Source organism: Mus musculus, chromosome 15 (assembly GCF_000001635.26).
Source record: "Mus musculus strain C57BL/6J chromosome 15, GRCm38.p6 C57BL/6J".
In the NCBI taxonomy this organism is placed as follows: Eukaryota; Metazoa; Chordata; class Mammalia; order Rodentia; family Muridae; genus Mus; species Mus musculus.
In genome coordinates, this window is record NC_000081.6 from 82,188,954 (window position 1) to 82,205,556 (window position 16,603).

Genomic DNA, 16,603 nt, shown 5'->3' on the forward strand with positions numbered 1-16,603 from the left:
TCTTATTAGTTCAAACCATTAAGGGGAGACTTCATGTCAGCTAATGCTTCTTAAAGTTTAGACTCCAGGGACTCTTGACACCCTCTTCTGGGCTCTGTGGGTACTGCATTCATGGTGCACAAACACACAGAATGTTTTAATTTAATGTCAGACCAGGCATGGAGGCCATGCTTTTAATCCCAGGATTCAGGAGGCAGGAGCAGTTGGATCTCTGAGTTCAAGGACAGCTAGAGCTACAAAATGAGATGCTGTCTCCAAGGGGTTTTTTGTTGTTGCTCTTGTTGTTGTTGTTCTTAATGTCTAGACCATGATTTCAATGTTTGAAATAAAAGAGCTCAGGTTAAAAATATATTTTAACCTAATAATTTCCTAAATGGCTTCAGTGGGTTCTTGCCATAGGACCTGAAAGGCTTCCTTTGTACCTCTCTGTATCACCCTTGGATCCCTACAGAGGCCAGCACTCCTTATTTTTCCTTGGAACAGTCACCATATTTCCTTGCTAACCAGGCCTATGACCTGGAGAGGGTTGGACTCAATTATTAGAAGATTCTGGGTACACGAAGCCCTGGAATTACACATGTATACACACACACACACACACACACACACACACACACACACAGCCTGTGTTGTCCCACCGCCGAGGAGCTCGGTGAGCACTTTGAAGGTCATAGCAGGTCACAGGTTCTTAGGTATTGGGTATCACAGTACCCTGTTCCCAAGGCTGGGTGGTAAATAGGAGACTGTCACTGTTTCTGTGAATCTAAGTGAAATGCTGTCCTGGTCCTATAGGCTGCCATGACACTGCCAGTGAGTGTGTCTATAGGCCAGTCAGCTTTCTCCCGTCAGGCGGCTGTCCCCGTGGTCCCCTTCAGAGCCTCCCCAGCGCATCCTCGAGTGGCTGTGCTATTTCTGACTCTGGCATTCAAGTTTTCTGAAACTGTTACATTAGCTGATTGCTGCTTAAAGTCTATTAAAGGTCAGAACCATCAGCCTCCCAGACCCCGAGATAGATGCCCTCATTAGAGGCAGTGCCTACGCTGGAGAAGGAAGTTCCCAGACCAGCAGCCCCTGTGGCGGACTCCTGGGGCTCCAGCTATGTGTCTTCCTTCCCGTCCACCTCTGCTCGGCCCCCTGTTCCGATTGAGTAGGTTTATAGATCAGAAATCGTGAGCTATAGAGTGGAGATATTATCACTCAAAAAAGACGGAATTGGGGCCAGGGTTGGGGAGAAAAGAATTTCTAATAACCAACAGACAGCGATGTTCTTGCGTTTGTCTTACACTGGGGCCCCAGAAACAGTGTTGTCCTGGCTATGCACTGGTGGTTTCATTTCCAGACACTTTTAACATCCCTTTGGTTTGGTTTGGTTTGGTTTGGTTTGGTTTGGTTTGGTTTTGAGACAAGGTTTGAGACAACTATGTAGCTGAGCCTGTCTTGGAACCCACTCTGTAGACCAAGCTGATCTGGTAGGGATCCACCTGCCCTGCCTCCTGAGTACTGGGATTAAAGAAAGGTATATGCCCAGTATATACTGGTATATATACTGGTATATATTAAAGAAAGGTATATACCCAGTGTCCTTTTTTAGAGAACTAGAGAGATCTCTCGACAGACGTTGGTAGAGTAATGAAGGGATGAAGAGGGGTGTGTGTGTGTGTGTGTGTGTGTGTGTGTGTGCGTGCGTGTGTGTTTTCAGCTATAAAGGAAAACAAAATTATGAAATTTGAAAAAATAGTGGATGGATCTGGAAATTAAAGTCAAGCAGCCTCAGAAAGATGAATCCTACTTTCGTTCACATCCTGGTTGTGTGTGGGAGGGGGCAGAGGGCAAGTCGTGGAGGTGGAAGGACAGGGCTTGTGCACACTAGAGCACGTGACTTGAAAACAAAAAGGGGGACATGCCCTTAATCTCACCACTCTGGAGGCCTATAGAGCAAGTTCTAGGCCATCCAAGGGTACAGAGAGAAATCGTGGGGGGAGGGGGGCACTGGGAGTGAACAGGTATAGGGTGGGGGAGGGAGGAGAAATGGAGGAGAATCAACACAAACAGATTTTGTTTGGAAATGCTACGATGAAACCTAATCCTTTTCACGTGAATTTAAAAAGAGGCTGGAGAGCGAGCTGCTGTAAGAGTAGTTGCTGTTCTTGGAGGACCGAATCTGGTCCCCAGCTCCCAAACCCAGTGGCTCACACCACCTGTAACTCCCGGTGACGCTGCTAGCATTCCTCCCAGGCTCCACCCCGCAGGTAGGCCTGGCTTGCTCTGAAAGGGACTGACTAGTCTCTCTGAGCCCTCTCTCCCTCTCTCCCTCTCTCCCCTCCCTTCCTTCTCTTTCTCTGTCCTTCTGTGCCCCCTCTCTTTCTTTGCCTCTACTTCCTTCCCATCCCCATTCCCTGTCCCCAAACAAACTCTGTTTTATACTAGACCTGTGTGGAGTGGCTCTCCTCACGGGGAGATGCCTCAGCACGGGCCCGCCACCACCCCGTACCGCGCTCTACAAAGCACATCCTTGGCTTCACAGAACACATCAACCTCTTCTGGTCTTAAGGGTACACATGCGGTGCACATATACGAAAAAAATGCTTATATTAATTACCATTTAAGTTTGTGCAGGGGAAAAGAAGTCCCTTTGTGATCTTTCTTCCAGGTTGGGGCTCATGCAAGGAAGGCCTGAGACTTTCTGTTGAAGTTTTCTGTCAGGGTCCCACATACACACAAACATGCCATGGTCTCTTACATACCGCCCAGTGTGGTACCGCCTAGTGTGGTGCCGAACGCTGGCTCTGGGTGTGCATTTCTCTGTAAACTCTTTGTAAGAGAGCTGAAAAAAGTAATCAAAAAACAATTTGCCTAAATAATACTCTAAAAGATAGACAGTTTTAATGACCCGAGAAATCCTAGGATTGAGGGGGCTACTTGGCTAGGCACTCACAGTGTCACAGATAAAGTTGGGGACTTCTGAGGCCCCTTCCTAAATAAATAACTGGAAGCCAGAGGTGAAAGAGAAGCATGTCCCAGAGGGCTTTAGATAGTCTTGGCAGGACGGGGTATAGCAAGAAGCCCACTGCATGTGCCCCGCTCCGTGGCGGGACTTAACTGTCAAGCCTGAGAAGTTTCATAGAACATAGCGACTTTCTCTTGTTTCTGTGGTGGGATCCCTTTGGGACCCACTCAGGGCCTGTCTTCCATTGATCCCCTTCCCCATCGTTCTGCTACCTTGATGTCACACCTGCTCCTTTTCTTTCATAGAGCTACTTCTTAAATCGTGCCCAGAGTCTGTGTGGCCCAGAGCATAGCACTGTCCCCGACTCCCTGCGCTGGCTATGCCATCCCTTGGGCCAGAAGTTTTTCATGGAGCGAAGCTGGTCGATCAAGTCAGCAGCCAAGGAGAGCCTGTACTGCGCCCAGAGGAGCCCAGGTGAGGGTGCTTTCTCCACTGCACAGAGCTGGTGACAGGCGCGTCACAGGAGACTAGACACTCAGATGTCTCCACCTTATTTTTTTTTTCCTTTTCCTTTTTTTTGAGTCTCATAAAGGATAAGTAACTTTCTTGAGGTCAGAGCCTATCTGTGACTTAGCTCGGTTTGCAGCTCTGCTGTGTTGCCTATGGTCACTACATGACAGGGCCACACATGATAAGTTGTGATAAGCACCAGCTATATTCTTAGCCCTTGTTCTAGACACTTTGGAGACGTCAAAGGTATGGGGTGTGCTGTTCCGTGGCCTCGGGGCCTTCTGGCCCCACTGGGAGGGCAGAGAGCTGTACACAGAGCAGTTAGGGAACAATAGGCAGCGGCAGGCAGTCACCAGTGCTCAGAATGGTGACAGGGACAGGGCTCCAGGCACTGGAAGGAGATGCAGGCTTTCTGTCTCTGGCATTTGATGGTGATTGGAGTGGACTTGCCCGGGCCTAGCGTGCAGAGGCTGGCAGGGTAGACTCACACAGGGAAGGAACACTGGAGTGTTTGTCTGCCATGGTCTCTCTGCCGAGTGGAGAGTCAGGCTCTGTGAGTACAGGGTGGATGTCAGCCATGGGGAGCGGGAAGCTTGGATCTGGTTTTTGTGCAGTATCAGGATTATGTGTGGCACCAAAGATTGAAGAGAAAGAAAGGCAAAGGAACCCCAGCCCGTCTGACAGTTTTGTCCACAGGGCAGACCTTCCACAGACCTGCTGGTCCTCCTGCACTTCCCGGGGCCAAGCCTTCTCACAGAGAAAGTGTCCAGAAACATCCCCCCTCCTCTTGGCCAAACTGGGGCTGAGAACGGAATGGAATGGACGAGTGACTCTCTAATCAGGGCCTATCAGAAAAGGGACTCGTCAGCCATCATGTGCTTTGCAGCACCCCTGTCTAGCCATCTTAGGGCGCGCGTGGCTGATCCCCGGAGACTTGGGCTTCTCCACAGTCAGGAGTGCTGTAGCCCACTATCCTCTTGTCCTTCTTGGCCATCAGTTCTCACAAAGACAGACAGTCTCTCAACGTTACATTCTCTTTTTCTTGCTAAGGCTGTACAGCCATTCCTTTACACCTCTGACTTGGAACTTCTGAACCCGGCGCCAGTATGGTGTGTGCCTGCGTGGACACACGTGCCCTACAGGGGTAGTTTAGAACCACACAAAGGCCTGGGCTGCCTTGGCACTCTCATGGGCTAATTCTTATTTTTCCTTCCTTCCTTTTTTTTTTTTTTTTTTTAATTTGTTCATTTTGTTTGTGTCGGGTAGGGGCAGGTGCCGCAGTGCTCAGGTCAGGGCTGTTTGTATGAGCCGGTTCTCCCCTACTGTGCTAGCTGCCGGGTTGAACTCTGTCATCAAGCTTGGTGGCAGGCACGCTTACTCACTGCCATATCTCGCCAGCCCCTAAAGGGTAATCCTGGCTTTGGTTAAGAAAGATTTGGTCCCTGTTACAGGCACAGCCATCTCTTTAAGTCTCTTTCCCTGCCTTTTTACACTGTAAAAAGTCTTTTATTTTATTTTTTTCCTTACCGAACAAGACTGGAATCTAAAGTGTCACAGGTGCCTGTTGTCACTGAGATGTCCCCTCAGCCCCAGAAGGGCTCATGAGTAAGACCCTTACGCTTCTTTCTCTTCAGCTGACCCCATTGCCCAGGTACACCAGGCGTTCTGCAAAAACCTGCTAGAAAGAGCGGTGGAGTCCTTGGTGAAACCTCAGGCCAAGAAGAAGGCAGGCGACCAGGAAGAAGAGAGCTGGTAAGGTCCCCAGGCCTTGAATCTGCCCTGGGGCCAGTGCCCTCAGGCAACATTCCTCACCAGACCAGTGGCCAGCTTTTCAGCTCAGTGGTCTGGCTCAGACCCCACAATGCCCTTTTTTTTTTCACTGTTTATAGCCCTCCACCAACTGGGGCTAGTTGTCAGAGCAAGTTAGAAATGGATGAGTTTGCTTTGCTTTTGGGGACAGAGAGCAGTGAACTGTTGAGAGAGATGGAGTGAGATACGGAGAGCTCACCAGGCAGGCACAGCTGGCCCAGAGAGTTTGAAACCCAGCTCGCAGTGAACATGGCTTCTCTGTCGCAGATTAATGCCCGATAAACCAAAGGATATCAAAGTCCCACCATCCTGGAGTGCATTGAGGAGTGAGGGCGGGGCAGTCCTACCTAAGCAGTAGGAAATCTCTGGAAGAGTGTGGCTTTGGAGTCTAGTCTGGAGGAATAGTCAGGGTTGTCCACAGAGGGAGGAAGGCCGAGCCTGGGGTCTTTGCTGGCACAGGGAAGAACATCTGCGGAAGGCTGGCTGTGAAGCACATCTATCATGCGCATGGGCAGAACTTGATCTGCCCGGGGATATGGGAAAAGGGAGCCAGAGAGGGCCGTTCAGTCTTAGAATTGGATCTCTAAGCAGCCAAGCTTATAGGTGTAAGCACACATGTGGGTATGTCAGGCCATACCGTACATAGGTGTAGTCTTTCTATAGGTCATAAACATGGCACCTTTTTTTTTTTTTAGTGAATTTTCCAGTGCTCTAGAGTATTTGAAATTACTTCATTCTTTTGTGGACTCTGTGGGATTTGTGACCTCACCATTCTCCAGCAGTTCCGTGCTCAGGTCGGCCCTTGGTGAGTATCAACCCCTCTAGAATCAGGAGTCCATCTCAAAGCATCTTCCCTTGTCCTCGGTTTGCATCTGCGTCCGCAAGGATGCCCCAGCCCATAGTTGTCCCTCATGAGCAACATTCTCTGAGCAGAGAATATTGGTCCTTGTATAATGGAACAGCAAGTGGGTCATTACCACACTGAGGCCCTGGCTGGGTAGCTTAGGTCAGGACCCTTTCCATATGCACATACAAGCCACAAAGGGCCTGAGTGCCTGAGGCTAGCTGGTGTTCACCTTAGCTACAGAAGGCCCTGGAGCTAGCTTCTAACACTCCCGCTGGGAAGGTTCCCTTCTTACCATCCAGCTCCCCACTGCCTCGGCTACAGTCTCCCCTGCTGACTACAGAGCTATGGTTTTATTTGCTTCTCCCTCTAAACTGCCCTCAGAATGACAGCCCGTCGACTGCCACCTCTCAGCCTCTGAAGTACCTGGGGGTATGGGATGCCAGGCTACCTTGGAAGGATGCTCTCATCCTAGGGAGAGAAGGGTCCCAGGAAAGCAGCTATGGTAGCGTGGTTCATATTGACTTGGGGGGTTAGAAGAATACGTGTTCTTACTCCTTTTCTGTCACCGGGCTGTCCCTCGCTGGTCTCACAGGATCCCTTGTAACATAGTTTTAACAGTTGAGAAACCTGAGACTCAGAAGGGAAACTACAGCAATAAAAACACAAACGTGCTTTGCCAGGCAGTGGTGGTGCCCACCTTTAGTTCCAGCACTCGGGAGGCAGAGGCAGGCAGATCTCTGCATTCAAAACCAGCCTGGTCTACAGAGTGAGTTCCAGGACAGCCAGGTCTATACACAGAGCAACCCTGTCTCAAAAAAAAAAAAAAAAAAAATCTAGCATTAAAGTGAACTTTTTTGTTAAACTTCTATTCCGACCAGTTTCCTAGTGATAAGAGTACCAAATGGGGTTACTGGGGCATAAGGATGAGCGTGTTCAAGTCCTTGCTACATACACACTACCAGATCCTGAGGGAGAGTGACCTGAAGATTCCTTGTCCATCACCACAGCCGAGAGATGCCACATGCACTGAGTGCCCCTTAGACTTGGTTCCTGTGGGTGCTAATGGGTGATTCCTGCTGCTGTTCCCATGCAGGCCCCGATGTCATCTGCCGGTGGTGGACGTCCGCAGTCACCATGGCCATCAGCTGGCTCCAGGGAGACGATGCAGCTGTGCGCTCTCGTTTTACTGAAGTAGAGCGGGTCCCCAAGGCCCTGGAAGTGACCGAGTGCGTAAGCTCCTTGGTCGTTTATGTACTTTTCGCCAAGGGGATCTTAGTGAGGTAGCAGAAGGGAGCAGGTCCAGATAGCCATGTTGATCTGGGGTCAGAACTGTGTGACAGATGGGAGCTGGGGGAGGGCCAGAGGAACCCTCGGTGTGTGTTCTGCACAGAGCTCTCCAGGCGCCCTTGCTTAGCACGGTTGCTTAGGATGCCCCTTCCCTCTGCCTCCGTGACGCCACACTGTATAGAGGAAATGGAAACGGCACAGCCCTGGCAGAGCCAGAATCAGCAATGTGATGTATGTAGTGCGGCCACTGCAAGGCAGTCCTGGAGCTTATGTGAGCTCCAGTTCCCGTTTCCTTACTGCTGTTCGCTACTCCCCATCAGCCCTGTTGGCTCTGTGCGTGTGTGTGTGTGTGTGTGTGTGTGTGTGAGTCATGGTACACATGGAGAAGTCAGAGGACAGCCTACAGGAATGGGCTCTTTCCTTCCACCTTGTAGGTTCTAGGGACCAGAAGTCCATCAACTTGATGGCAAACCCCTTTAAGTGCTGAGCCATCTCTCTGTCACCTGGGCAAGATGCATAAAGAAAGATTTTGACATTCTTTTCAACACGTGCCTGAACCTTGGAGGTGTGCAGTATTTAAAGATGAGCAAGCCTGCCTGCTGGTACCCTGCATGGCGTTGGTTAGATGTGGGTGCTCTTGGTAACATTACAACACGCACATGCAGTGAGGCAGAGAGTCCCCTGGGGTCCTGTCCTAAAAGCCAAGGCACACTCTTGCCAAGAACAATTCTACGCAGAGCACCAACAGGCTGAGGAGTGGGAGGGGGCGGCTTGAGCTGTCTGTTTCATTGGGGCAGGCCAGATTTCAAGCCCCTATCTGGTAAATACCCAGCCCTACAATAGCACTCCTACCTGAGTGTGTCTGCCTCTGACTCAGGTGAAGATGCCGAGGCTCAACAAGTAGGTTACCTCAAGTTACTGTGCCACTGAGCCTCAGAGCCACAATGGACGGCAAAGCTGCCTGGCGGGCATCCCTGCTTGGGTTCTTCTTGCTCCTCCGCCCTTCACAACCCAACATCCTGTCCCCAGGCCAGAGACTTGTAACACTGAATCTGAGTCTCCAGTCACCTCCAGGACCAGTTAAGGACTGAACAGAAAAAGGCTTGACTCGGCTCAAAGCCAGCGTTTCCTGTCTGGGGCTGGCTCAAGGAGACCACAGTGGCAGTATCGCAGTGCCAGCAGATGCCACAGCAAGGAGGGTGTGACGACGCTGGCACAGCTGACCTGTGCTCACCTGCTTGCCTTCTCCTACTCACTGCTCTAGGAGTCCCTTGGTGAAGGCCGTCTTCTATACCTGTAGAGCCATGCATGCCTCCCTCTCTGGGAAAGCTGACGGGCAGCAGAACTCCTTCTGTCACTGTGAGAGGGCCAGTGGTCACCTGTGGAGCAGTCTCAACGTCAGCGGCACTACTTCTGATCCTTCACTTAACCATGTGAGTGGGAGCCCCTGGAGGGTTCGGTGTGGTCTGTATGAACAGTTCCGCCCAAGCTTACACAGCCTGCTGGGCTCTCTGAGACACAGAGGCCAGATGCACAGATGAAGCCTACTCGGGCAATGTGCCTTTTGTTTCCCCGGGCAAATGTGTTTGCACCTTTTCTTCTCCCGAGCTCTCTTACTCTCAGGTCCTGCTAGCTGGCAGCTTCCTCTAAGTCCCAAGTGAACGGGCCAGGGCTCTGCGTTTGCTCCAGGTAGTCCGCTGCTCCCTTGGGCCTGGGCCCACTGACAGCCCTGGTGCCTCTGGCCGGCTGCACACCTCCTGGCGGGCAGCTGTGGTGCATTGTAGTTGCATTGCATGTTCTGGCAATACCTGTGCAATGTTTCCACAGTGCATCACGGAGGCCTGCCCTGACTGCCCACGGTGCCGTGGCCAAAGAGGATCTAAGGGCACCGCTGAGGGCCTACCTAACCATCGTGGGGAATAAGGACAGTGTCACCCCTGGTCCCCTAGGAAACATCAGACAGGAGGAACAGGGAACTTTTTGGGAGGTTAGAACTAGCTGCTTCCTGGGGTTTTGTCTGGAATGTCATGGTAGCGGCTGTCAGCGGACCACCACTTGGGTGCTTTATGTAAGTCAGGACAGCTTGTCAGCCCTTCAGGGAGAGCCGTTGTGTCGATCACAGGCTTGGTGGCAAGCCATTGTTGGGCTTCCTGTTGGTCTCCCTTGGTGTGTTTCCTCCCAAGGAAACCATTGTCAGTCATATTTGAGGAACTAGAAAGGTTTTTAAGGGGCACCCTTGGCGCTGTGGTTCAGGGCGGGAGAATGGGCCTGGGAGAGCATGCTCAGAGTGCAAGACCCAGTCCAGGCTCCTGTCCCACGCATGAAGATGCTGCTCCTACACCCACAACTTAGAAATGCCAGCTTTGCCTGGAGGGAGAGTTTCTCATCTGTGTCCCCTGAGGCTATCATCAACCACAGGATAGTATGGCCCAGAGTTGGCACCTTGTGCAGGCATGGGGCAGAAGAGGTCTGGGCAGCATGGTACCCCAAGTCCAATGCCTGCAGGAACCACCTAGGCGAGATGAGAAGTGGCCGTCAGGGAATCTAAATGGTGCATGTAGAGCCCCTCTCCCCTTAGGGCCGCACATGCTACTGATGGCTTATTGGGCATCAAGGAGGTAGCCTGGACTCATCAGGGGTTACACACAACGCGCAGTTTCTGCGGTGCATGCGCAGAGGGCTGCCTTGTAAAAGGCTCATAACAGCTAAGCTGCCATTCCCATTTCACAGATGAGGAAAGTAAGGCTTAGATTAAGTCACATGCCAGGGTTCTGTAGCTGCCAAGACAAACGTGAGAATACCATGTGCCTCTGCCTTCCTGGTGGCCCACCTCCTTCTCTTCCCTCCTCCCACTGCCCTCTGCCCCAGGCTCCGCTGCTGCCTTAGTCAGCCCCTTGGTTCCTCTAGAGGAGAAAAGCCTGGGGACCTCTGGGTGACTTACCCTCCAGGCCCATCATGGGAGACGGAAAATGTGCACCTCTCCCCACGCTGCTTCCTCAGAGAGGATCTTCTCCTGCCCCTCCCAGCCACCGTGATGTGTCCCTTTTAAAGCTTTGGTTTTCTTACCTGCAGAGTGATGAGAACAGGCCACACCCAGCTTGGGGGTGGGCAGTACAGGGTTAATGCTCCCGGCAGATACTCTTCTCAATCCCTGCCCCTGAGTTTTCCGCCTGGGTTCAGGCCAGGGGCTGCTACCTGTTGGGCTGAGGGTCTGGCAAGGGGCTGGGGTCCCTGAATTAGGTGTGGGCGAGTCACAGTCTCTCCCTGCGGTTTATCCCTAGGTGATCCAGCTGTTCACCTGTGACCTGCTACTGTCGCTGAGGACAGCACTCTGGCAAAAGCAGGCCAGTGCCAGCCAGCTCCTGGGTGAGACCTACCATGCATCCGGCACTGAGCTGGCCGGCTTCCAGCGGGACCTGGGCAGCCTTCGAAGGCTGGCCCATAGCTTCCGCCCAGCCTACCGCAAGGTGAGGCCCAGCAGTCTGGTGGGATGTGCAGGCTAGCGGGGGTAGGTCTCGGGTCCAGCACTAAGATGAGGACCATGGGTTCCTTTGCACACTGCTGTGCACCCGGCCCAGAGTCATGTGTCACCAACCAGACCTGCAAGAGAGGTCAGAGGACAGAGGAGAGGCTAAGCAGCTCCCTCCCCAGTCCTGGCCACAAGGGCGCTCAATAGTTGTAACTACTGTCAGATGGCAGCCTTGCCCAAGAGCCACATGGAAATGGACCTTCACTGTAGTTTATTTTGTAAGCCACTTGGGAACTTTTCAGCTGTGCTGCCTTCTCTCCGCAGCACCCCTGCCTCTGGCTGCAGCATCTGAGTTAAGCTCTGAGGAAAGATGCACATCTGTGCTTCTTTACATTCAAGTCATCCCTTCATTGTTTACAGTGCTCATCAGTGTAATGCAGTGAGCAGGTGGAGTTTGTTTCAAGCAGAGTCTCAATATATTCCCTAGGCTTGGCCTTGAGTCTACTTGAGCACCTTATGTGTGGAGTCAGGCACACACCTCCTGACGTGTGTGGCAGTCGGAGGCAGCAGTAAGGGGAGAGGCATAGATTGTACTAAACATTAGGGGAGTGGCTAGAACTTGTTATGACAGCCAGGCGAGCCTCAAACTCACTGAGATCTAGTTGACGCTGCCTCCCAGATGCTAGGGTTAAAGGTGTGTACCATCATGCCCAGCTTAAAAATGTACTTAAATTTTTATTTGACACATAATAATCATAATAATCATACATACATATTACAAGTTATATATAATAAGTATATTACAAGATAGTATATGACATGTAATTATAATTGGCATATCTTTCACTTTTGTCCTGATTAGCATACTTATTTACAATAACTACAATAATTGATGGATTTCATTGTAACATTCCCACACAAGCATACATATGTATATAATGTTACATATGTATGTGTGTGTGCTGGGCTCCTTTCAGTCCCGTCAGCCTGTCCTTCCCAGTGCTGCCTCTCCTCTCCTCCTCCCATCAGTCCCCTTTCTACTCACATGCTTTTTTGTTTCATTTTGTAATGACCCAGTGAGTTTCATCAGGCTTGTTCATAGGCATGTGGGGCCTTGCCGATAGCCACACCACTGATGATAATGTCCCTCTATCTCCCAGCAATCCGTAACTGCATATAGATGCTCACAAGAGGCCTGAGAACTCATGAGCTCACCTCACTCTGTGACAGGAAGTTGGAGAGCCCAGTCTTGTGCAGATCTTACGAGGAGAAGTGTAGCGTCTGAACTCAAGTGCAGTGCTTTGTGCCTGGAGGCCCATGTTGCTCGGCCCTGCTTCCCCCCCCCCCCCCTTCACCTCACCCTGTTGTTATTGTGTAAGGATCCACATGCTGGAGCCTGAATTATTCTATGAGAGCAGAAGAGGACACGGTATCATAAGTGGCAAGGAAAGGAGAAAGCTGGGCTAGAAGCAGCGCTGGAGGCCAAGGCTATTGTTGGGGAAGAAATCCCTCAGCCGGAAGTACAGCCTCAGGGTCGTACTGAACACTGCAGGATACCAAGACAACTGGCCTGGGAGAGATCCGGTCATCAGAGCACAGGCAAAGGGGCTACTTGGTAGTGTGCCTACCTACAATGCATAAAGCCCTCTGTCAGCCCCAGCACCAAAGAAGTCTCAAGTGTGATGGCATACACTTGTAATCCTAGCATTTGGGACATAAAGGCACAAGGATCAGGAACCCAGTTCATCCTTGGCCACATAGTAAATTTGAGGCCAGCACAGGCTACATAAGAATGTTCCTCAAGGGCTGGAGAGATGGCTCAGCGGTTAAGAGCACTGACTGCTCTTCCGAGGGTCCTGAGTTCAATCCCCAGCAACCACATGGTGTCTCACAACTATCTGTAATGAGATCTGATGCTCTCTTCTGGGCTGTCTCAAGTCAGCTACAGTGTACTTAAATATAATAAATAAATCTTTAAAAAAAAAAAAGACTTCCTCAAGAAGACAGACAGACAGACAGATGTGTGCCCCATGGTTTGGGCTGCACCTCCCTTTTGGAACCCATTCAGGTTAGACCTCTGGTCTGCTCACAGACTGGCTGGGACCAAACGCCTCCCCTAAAATGCCCTCCTTCCTGCCCGTCCTCACTCAGGAGGCTTCAGTGCCCCCACCCAGCATCACGAGCTACTCAAAAGGCTGAAACAGGACTATTGTAAATTCAAGGCCAGCCTGGGCAACTTAGTAAGACCTTGTCTCAAAGTCGGAAAGGCTGAGGATGTCGCCCAGTGTGGAGAGCTTGCCAGGCATGGGTAAGGCCCTAGTTTCTCTCTCTAAGACTGGAGAAAGACAAAGAAGTTAGAGACCTAGACCTGGGCCTCCACCCACCAGTGGTTTCTGTTTTTACACAAGCGGCCGATTTAGGCCAATGAGATGGCTCAGCAGGTAAAGGCACTGGCTATTAAGCTTGATGGCCTGCGTCCAATCCACAGCACCCACGTGGTGGCAGAAGGGAACCGGCTCCCTCCCACAAACTGTCCTCAGACCTCCACATGCACTTACCCTCCACACACACATACTCAAACACACAAAATAAATCCTGTTTTTCTGAGTTGGCATGGTAACCATACCTTTAATCCTAGCACTCTGGTGACAGAGGCAGGTGGATCACTGTACATTTGAAATCTGCCTGGTCTATATAGGGATTTCTAGGCCATCCAGGACTACACAGTGTGACCCTGTCTCAAAACCAGAGACTGGTCCTTGGAAACATGTACCCAGTCTGACCAATCAATCTGCAGCCCACGTGTGAGCAAGAGAGCAACACAAAACCATACACTTAAATCTTGAGATTTCTCGTGTGTGTGTGTGTGTGTGTGTGTGTGTGTGTGTGTGTGTGTGAGTGTGTGTGTGTGTGATCCCCAATGTACAGAGGTAGGGAGGATTGGCTGTATTGCAGAGTCCTTCAGCATGTCCCTTATAAAGGACAGTGTTGGGTTACAGTGTCAAAGGGCTGAAGAAGACTTCCAGTCTAGACTCCATTCCTTTCTGAAGAAATAAGATATTGCACTCGATACTGTCCTAGCTATTGCCCCTCATCCCTCTCTCTCCTCCTCTGTCCTTTTGTCCGACTGAGACACAGCCCTCAAGGACAAGGCGTCACCCAAACCCTAGAGGGTACCTCGGGGCTTTGCAACAGCAGGGACGTTGCCTCTAGCTCCTATTGCTCCTGCCCACAGCTGGCCTGTGCTCTGTCCCTTTCTCACTGTTGACATAGGTTCCTAGGTTGGCTTGAGGATAAGATAGGGACACAGCGATTAGACAGGTCAGACCCAGAGTGTGATTGGTGCCCCCTGTACCTCCCAGGTGTTCCTGCATGAAGCCACTGTGCGCCTGATGGCAGGAGCCAGCCCTACCCGTACACACCAGCTGCTGGAGCATAGCCTACGGCGGCGCCCCACTCAGAACACCAAGCATGGTAAGTCCAGCAGCTGCCTGGCCAGAGGCCCGCTGTAGCCTTACACTTGGGGAGCAGAGAGGGTGGAGCCCAGGTATCGGACAGGGTGTTTCCACACACTGCGTGACTCTCTTAGCTGCTTAGTGAGGTGGGGACAAAAGGGAGGCAGCAAAACCTTGTTAGCTGAGGAATCAGCACACGGCTCTAAAAACTTCGGATGTCCTCCCAGTGCAGCAGCAAGGTAGAAGTTGCCTGGGTTTGACTATCTCAGCCCACCAACTGCCAAGTTCATCTTCTTCTGCCCTTTGAGAAGGACAGGGAAGAGGGCCGAAGACACCTCCACAGGATGAGGGGGTGTGTTCAACAATCGAGGCCGCACAAACTCCTTGGGACAGTGCTTATGTAAATGTCATTCCCACAGGAGAGGTAGACACCTGGCCTGGCCAACGAGAGCGAGCTACTGCCATCCTGCTGGCCTGCCGCCATCTTCCCCTCTCTTTCCTGTCTTCCCCGGGCCAGCGGGCAGTGCTGCTGGCTGAAGCTGCCCGCACCCTGGAGAAGGTGGGTGACCGCCGTTCCTGCAGTGACTGCCAGCAGATGATTGTCAAGCTGGGCGGTGGCACTGCCATCGCTGCCTCCTGACCACCGTCTGGGGCCTGGTCCACTTCTTTCCACCTTTTTGTCTCTTTCTCCCAGGATCTTCCCTCTGTCTCCCAGACTGTCTCCCATCTGTTTCTCTCCCTCCTCCCAGAGCTGTGAGGATGAAGGCAAGACTGATTGTTCTGAGCTGTTACCTGCCAAGGCTTTTGGATCATTTCGGGCCAGTAGGACCATGGGCAGAGCTCCTTAACACTGCTGTGGTAAATCCACGGTCCAAGCCCAGGCGGGCTGAGAAGAGAGATGGCCTGAGCAGGAACGGAGCTCTCCTCAGTTGGAAGCAATGTGGGGCGCTGCGAGCCCCTCCCAGTCCTCTAGAGACTGTCTCCTTTCTGCCTCTGGTTCTCTTTGTTGTTGTTACGTTTCATTCCAGTTTTTGTTTTTAATCAGGCTTTCTCTGGGAACTAGGTCTTTGCACCAGAGAGCATTTTGCATTCTGGACTTGATAGACGCACCCCTTTTTATACAGATGTTTTTATATGTGTGTGCTCAGGCCTGCCGAGATGCAGGGCAAAGTTGCTGTGGCATCTTTGTTCCTCTCCCTGGGTCTGCACTCCCTCCCCTGTGCCTGACTAAGCCTTGTTCATTGTTCTTTCATCCTTACAAGGGACAGCCAGCCAAGGAGGAAAGGAGCCCAGCCCTGGGGAGGTGGGTGGGAGGGAGGCAGGGGCAGGTCTAGGGATGGGTGAAAAATAATGTCGGCATTGTTTTTTAATTTTTTAAAAAATAAATGGTATCTTATTTAATTGTCCTGTTCCTTCCCACTCCTTCCCCCCCTCCCCCAGACGGCCGCCTGAGCTCAGGGTGGGCCCATGGGGCTGGACAGGATGAGGTCACCATTGGGCCTGAGGGCCAGGGGTCTCCAGCATGACTTGTTTGCTCTCCCTCCCCCACCCTCACTCCTACCTCCCATAGAAGTGTATTCTTATCCCTAGTTCCTGTCTGAGTAAGCCAGGGTGGCAGACGCTGGTCCCAAACCTCACCCAGCAACCAGCCTCTCATTTTCAGGGCAGGCAGCAGAGACCCGGGTCTCTTGCCTTGAGATGGGGGGAGTCCTAGGAAGAAGAGTGGTCTGGTCCTGTTTCTGCAGACTGCTTGGCTCAGGGCTTCCTGAGAGACTTGAGAGGAACTGTCCCTCCTCCCTCATGCTTCTCCTCATCCCTTCAAGCTGGTTGAAGAGAGTAGGCAGGGGCGGGGCCCCGAGGTGCTTCAACCCCACCTACTCTGCCTTCCACCTCTCCCCAACCATCACTGTAATTTATGGCCCCCGCCGTGGGGCAGCCTAGCCCTTGTGTCTGTGTATATACTGTGCCTTTTCTCCTTGTCGAGGGGTGGGAGGGGTTGGTTTTTCACTGAACAGGGGATATGCCTATGTCTTCATCAGTGTTGAAACATTCACCATGTGCTGGACGTAGGTTTTCAATAAACACAGATTGGTACCACCTAACACAAGGCTGTGTGAGTCTGTAGTATGACCATTACGCTGATTTAACCAGATGGCAGCATTTCTTGGCCAATACTGAGCTAGGGCCTTTGTGGGCAGCCTGATGGCTGCTTTCCGGTGGCCCTTTCTTGCCCACAGGTGTACCTGACACACTCTAGGGATGGGTGAGAGTCTGGGATA

General features: G+C 51.7%; 1 protein-coding gene and 1 non-coding gene across 3 annotated transcripts in view; both read left to right on the forward strand.

The window, feature by feature from the left end:
- The window catches only part of Srebf2 (sterol regulatory element binding factor 2), a 58,111-nt gene extending 41,685 nt beyond the window's left edge, over positions 1–16,426 (forward strand). Inside the window, exons 12-19 of one of the 2 annotated variants that reach the window (NM_033218.1) lie at positions 3,253–3,421; positions 5,092–5,209; positions 5,962–6,071; positions 7,207–7,339; positions 8,665–8,833; positions 10,682–10,867; positions 14,232–14,343; positions 14,744–16,007. In NM_033218.1, coding sequence (NP_150087.1) covers positions 3,253–3,421; positions 5,092–5,209; positions 5,962–6,071; positions 7,207–7,339; positions 8,665–8,833; positions 10,682–10,867; positions 14,232–14,343; positions 14,744–14,964 — 1,218 coding nt within the window. In that variant the 3' untranslated portion in view covers positions 14,965–16,007. Of the gene's footprint in view, positions 1–3,252; positions 3,422–5,091; positions 5,210–5,961; positions 6,072–7,206; positions 7,340–8,664; positions 8,834–10,681; positions 10,868–14,231; positions 14,344–14,743 lie in introns of both variants that reach the window. The other variant, XM_006520685.2, reaches the window with a different exon arrangement.
- Mir33 (microRNA 33) lies at positions 9,169–9,237 on the forward strand. Its single transcript, NR_029804.1, has one exon. It is a non-coding gene; the product is annotated as a microRNA 33 (primary transcript).
- Positions 16,427–16,603: the final 177 nt, after the last annotated feature.